The sequence below is a fragment of the Colias eurytheme genome, chromosome 22, assembly GCF_061535395.1.
Source record: "Colias eurytheme isolate Ceu_HAF_F1 chromosome 22, ilColEury1 Martin Lab GWU primary, whole genome shotgun sequence".
Taxonomy (NCBI): domain Eukaryota; kingdom Metazoa; phylum Arthropoda; class Insecta; order Lepidoptera; family Pieridae; genus Colias; species Colias eurytheme.
This window is the reverse complement of record NC_143001.1, coordinates 2785148-2791336: the sequence shown is the minus strand read 5'-3', so window position 1 is coordinate 2791336 and position 6189 is coordinate 2785148. Positions and strand designations below refer to the sequence as shown.

General features: G+C 32.2%; 1 protein-coding gene across 1 annotated transcript; it reads left to right on the top strand.

Moving 5' to 3' along the window:
* The first annotated feature begins 3968 nt into the window (after nt 1–3968).
* Nucleotides 3969–5489, top strand: LOC149898593 (SCAN domain-containing protein 3-like). The gene has a single exon (XM_090115018.1). It carries the CDS (start codon nt 4028–4030, stop codon nt 5288–5290), a length of 1263 nt encoding a protein of 420 aa, XP_089971144.1. The 5' UTR covers nt 3969–4027; the 3' UTR covers nt 5291–5489.
* The last annotated feature ends 700 nt before the right edge of the window (nt 5490–6189 follow it).

Genomic DNA, 6189 nt, shown 5'->3' with positions numbered 1-6189 from the left:
CTACTCCAGTATAGTGTATAACTTCTGCTCATTTACAAAAATATATAATCGTTGCTGTACATTTATGTTTTTTTGTACACGAAATGAGCTCATATTATCCACACAAGTTCACCTACACTCAACATGTTACAAATAAAAAACCATACGTAGGTAAAGAAGACAAGACCCATAGGAATTTCACATGTACACGCGACTACCTAGTTATTATTCTGTGACGCGTCTGAAATCAGCCTTACAAGGTCAAAAAACTTATCTCAATAAAACACTGTAGATGACATCGAGAAAAACATTCACTTCCATTACAAATTCCGCTTCACAAATAAGAAAAAACCTCCATGTCACTAGCTGATAAGGTATCTGCTTCGGAATCGTTTTTTCAACGAGGCTGCGATTATATTTGACTTATTTTCAGTGTAAATCATTTTTATCCTTTCCTTTAAGTAGGTACATTATAAAATAGTACACCAAAGAATTAACGTGAACTCTTGTTTTGTTCTGTGTACATTGAGTGTCTTATATTACTTTGGCCATAGAAAAATGTAAATGAACTATGGGGTAATTTGGTTCAAAAAATTACAGAATATAGGGTAAAATTTAATTATGCCAAACAAAAACTAATATTACATCGAAACGCAAAAAATGAATGATTCAGTCTAGCCTAGCCTAGCCTAGCCTAGGTACCACAATCGTTTCACATGTGCAAGTAATATAAGTTTTAACGCATTTAAATCCCAGGTTATTCAGATTAGATACTAAAAAGAAAATTAACCACATCTTCTCATCATCTTCTCTCACTTATTAATTAATTTGTCAGTTTGTTCTATAGCAGTGTAATTCCTATTTTCTTTATAAATACACACGCACCATATTCCCTACACAATCTATCCGTATTTTTCCCTACAACAGATGTCAAGAGCACGTTCGTTATTGTATTCTGAGCTATTGTTTATAAAACGGCTTATCGTTCCTTGCTCCCTGTATTGGTATGCCCTAGGTTTTGTTTGTTACCTATCCCTCTGGATTTTATGAACGTACTTTAACTTTAAACATAGGCTGCAAATATTTTGGGTGAATAAAATGTTGAAACTTAACTACATGATTTTAAAGTGTGTGATTTTACCTATGCAATAATTAATACAAATTACAAATACATAAGAGATAATCACTACATAGTATAAAACAAAATGGATTCTCGCTGTTTGTCCTTAGACCGTATGTATATATCTTGAAACTACGCAGAGTTGAAGAGTTTTTTTAATAGATAGATAGAGATTCAAAAGGTAGGTTTTAGTATATAAACTGACGATAAACTAAAACGATACTGTTTTCCGAATCGGTGGTAACTGTTAAAAATATTATGAAATGATGATTCGAAAGTGCTTAGTCTAATTGAATAAATAAAATATGTTTCAGTTTGAGTTTAAACTGTTATGTTAGTGCGGACGAAGCCGCAGACGGAAAGCTTCTATAATATATTACATAAAATATATTTGGCAAATACTAATAAATGTCTACTTCTGAAAGTAACATAACTAAACCTAAACATTTCTCAAAACAACGTACACAACCGTCTCCAGAATTTATTCAACGCAAGCGAATAAATAAAAATCAAACCAATCAGTACGCTAAGCCCCGCAGTATATCGAAATATTCAATGTCCAATAACATCGAGATTTCCAAGTGTTCCTTTAGTTTTCTTTTCAATTTCCAACTGTCGCAGACTCGGCTGAAATGTTCGAGACAAGAGCGGAAATAGATCGTTGCAACTTTGTGGATACGGCGAGACAATATACCTACCTACCTATGTTTGTGGAGGCAATAAAACACGGTAAAATAGTATTTGAATCTATGTTTGGTCATATTAGGTATTACAAGTTTTGGACAAATTTAAATTGGTTGTCAAAGTAACCAATTTTAGTGGATGCTGCTAATCTTCAACGGCTATTTTTTCAACTTCTTTTTTCGTCTTGTTAATTTTTTGCTGCAGTGTATTGTCGTAGTTAAATTAAATAAGTTACAGAACAAAGATTCCTTTGATTAGAATCCAAAAATTATCAAGACATTAATTTATATCACTCGTGTTTCGTTTTGAAGTACATATTATTTATTAAGCGTTTCATTGAAAGCTCTCCTATGCCATTTACGACAAATTATACACAATAAACATATTGTGATTAGCGTACTTATTTGTTTCATTGCCTTATTGCAGAAAATTGTCTTTAATTCATCCAATATTCCTTCTCAAAGAAAACATTCGTATCCATATAATTCTTTAGTTAAATTCGATACAGCGACTTAAATTCGATGTTTATAGAAAAGGAAGCGCCTCCGCTAGAAGAGAAGTTAGTTTGCTTAATATGATTTCAACTGTCTGAGCAATGTGTATAGAATAAAGTGAATTGTGGTTACTAAAATATAACTAACTAGCTTTCCGCCCGCGGCTTCGCCCGCGCAGTCAAAGAAAAACCCGCATAGTTCTGTGGTATTTCCGGGATAAAACCTATCCTATGTCCCGGGGTAAAAAGTAGCCTATGTCCTTTCTCGGGTATCAAAATATCTCTATACCAAAGTTCATGCGAATTAGTTCAGTAGTTAAGGCGTGATTGAGTAACAGACAGACAGACAGAGTTACTTTCGCATTTATAATATAAGTATGGATAAAACGAAACAAACGATAGTCCGTAGTCGACAACGTTTAGAAAATGTAAAAAGTTTTTCTTTAATTTTTCTTTAATTTGTTATGAATTTCCGATTTATTAAGGTTATTAATTCAAACAGAAAAAAGTGTTAAGATGTATGCGTGAATTGCAGTTCCAATTTGAGCAGTGGTGAACTTCCAAGTAGGTACTTGCAAGGGTAGAACGTACCTACAACTAGTCGACTTTTAAATTCCTTCAAGATAATAATTAGTGTTTTAACTGTAATCTTAATTCTTACAAATTACAAAATCCGGAAGAAATTCCGGAATAAAAAAGCTTTGTCCTCAACCTTTTAGGAAATAAGAACTTAATAAAAAAGAGCGTGTGTGCCGAGCACACGTGTCGGAAGTGAAACTTCTTTGGCAAGATTCAAAGATACCACCAAAATTGATCCGTCGCGTGACGCCTGGCAGATATGAATCATCGACATTATTAATTTGTACGAGTTGTACGATGAATTTAGCAACATTTAAACACTACCGTACCGTACCGTACTGCATGTACCTACTACTGCAATATGTAGACTATGTAGTACATACAATAATTTTAATTATGCTGTGATGGTATAGGTACATACCTATACCATCATATTAGAGCGTGGTGACGCGTGACCACGGCATGTGTGGCCACGCCAAAAATGTGTAAAATAGTGTTTTTGCGCATATACTTAGATGTTTCACGTCAAAAAACAAACGAGCACAAAATTTTATAAGTATACTAGCAGTCCGCCCCGGCTTCGCCCGTGGTACATATTTACGTTTTCTCTACGTAAGAACCATCCTCGTACTTCAAGGAATATATAATAAAAAAAGAATTATCGAAATCGGTTCAGCCGTTCTCGAGTTATGCGCTTACCAACACATTTTGCGATTCATTTTTATATATAAGATTTTATATTATTCACTCAATGTAACGTAGGGAAAAAAACGATAAAAATGCATAAGAAAAATCAATTTAGCAAGACCACCCCGAGGCTCGAATGATCATTGTGGAACTGTGATTGTGGCTTCCGTAGTAACAAAGGTGAAAGGCCATGAGTGATCTGACATTTTTCAGTTGATCTGAGAGTGTACTTGATTTCGGCCTGTGTTTCGGCCCCACCACGGCCCCACCAAACCACCCACTAATAATAGACGGACTTGCCAATGTCGAGTTATCTGTGCTTGTCAAGTCTCAAAATATGTCAATTGTCATTTGTCATTGTCAAATGTAAATTTGACGTTTCAGTTTTGAGAAACCATACCGCCGCGCTTACTATAAACCCTATAAACATAATATTATTTTATTTTTGTTATGTACTAATAGTAGTATAACAGTTAACATAAACCATGGAAATAACAACTGAAGTCTTAAATAAAATATCAGCCCAACCTCGCTGTGGCCTGATAAAATTTGATTATGATACTACGAGAAAGAAATATTTTTCTTATTTTCACGAATTCTTGACAGAAATAAATCGTCATGACCCTTGGATTCGGGAAAAACAGAAAGAAATGATAGAAATTTTAATTTCTACTGTTAAAAGTGTAAAAGTCAACGAGATGAAACAAAAACTTACGGACTATGAGGTTGTAGAAATAAACCAAACTAACACTCTTGTTCTTTCTAAATCAACGACTGAAGTTCTTACTTTTGAAGATTGTTTTGACGTATTCGTTGATGCTCATATCCACGCTACTGAACACGGAAACTATCAGGAAATGCTAGATTTGCTTGATAGTAATTACATTTTCCATACAAAATGTCTATGTTTTTTCTTAAAATGTTGCAATGTTTGCGGTGCTAAAATAGAAGAAACTGTTGAGGACAAATATTACAGGAACAACGATAAATTCACAGCACAGTTAGATATATTGGATTTAAAGAATATTGTTTTTACAAGTTCTTATAGATATTTGTTAGTTTATATTGATAATAATTCGGAATACGTAATTTTAAGAGTGTTGAATAACTTATCAGTTTCGAATATGGGAGCGGAGTTGATGAAAATATTCACAGATTTTGGTCCACCATCTGAAGTACAGGTCATAGCCCCTATGGTGCCTAGTTTCAACTCAGCTCTGGAATATGTGAAGTCTGTGATGAACTTTAAATGTGAAACAGGTTCCAAAAGTGATCCAAATCCAAAGAGTCTCCGAGCATTTGTTTTGTTGAAGGAAATGATATCGACTGAAAATGCAACTAATATTATGACAAAATGTTTCTTTGTACAGAAAACATTGAATTCTTTAATGGAAAATGGTCAATGTCCCACACAGAAATTGTTTGGCAAATACATTCTTCGGGACATAATAAATATACCAAAACTTAGCGCTTCCAGTGAAATATCAACTAACTATCATATTGTAACTGATTTACAAACAGAAGATAATCCTAGATCTATAATTTGCCACATTTGCAACGAAGATATATTCAACTTTAAAAATGAATGCTTTCTTTGTAAAAAAGTTGTTCATTTGGTGTGTGGGGTGCGTGTGCCGCTAAAGGAAGGTGATGATGAAATACCAATTCAACATGGTGATATTTATTGTATAAATTGTCATCGATTTCAAACTAAATGTAGGAGAGAAAAAGATTGTGCAGTTACTTAAAGTTTTCAGAAACATTACCTCAGGATTTTTTTTAGTTAAGTGTTAAGTATTTAGTTTCTTATTAATATGGAATGACAAACTGTATTATGCTTTTTTGTTAAATATTAGTTTATTGTGAATAATTGTAAACATTTAAGTTTGTTTCTTAATTGTACAAATAAAAATTAAATGATTAATTTTGGTAAGATTAATAAAAACAATGTTACAAGTTAATCTAAATATCGAATTGATTTGTATTGCTATTATATTTTATTCTGTTTATAAAGTTGAAGTGCCAGTAATTATATTTTATAAATAAATAAATTACATAAATGAATGGTATTTCATTTTGGGAAAATAAAACATTTAAGGTTCTATTACAATCATTTATTTAATTATAAACATTTGAAGTCTTATTATTATTTCTTTGATAAACATTGTTATTATATTAATTTAAATAAGTTATTAAAGTTAAGTCTCTGAAGGGTATGGGATAATTATTCAATTATCGATTTTCTTTACAAATAATGCAAGACTAAACATGACGGGTTTGGAGCTCAGTATTCAATACTTTTTACACATGTAGTCTATGAAAATTGATAAATGGAATAAAATGTTTCACCATGGTAAAAATTACCCTATATCACTCCTTAGTTTCCTAACTATCTCAAAATATAATATCGGTCCATTTTAATTTAAATGTGACTAATATTATCAATATGTTATTTATTAAAAGTAGGCTCTCTTTATTGTCTTTGCTTTACAATTTTCAAGTAATCATATTAGGTAGATAATAGATATTATCTTAATAATATAGGTATTCCGCATTGAGTTACTATGTACTACGTACTAAAGAGGACATCGCTACTACACTATTTGTAACACGAGTTAGAGTCAATCGTCTCAAACAAATTTTATTT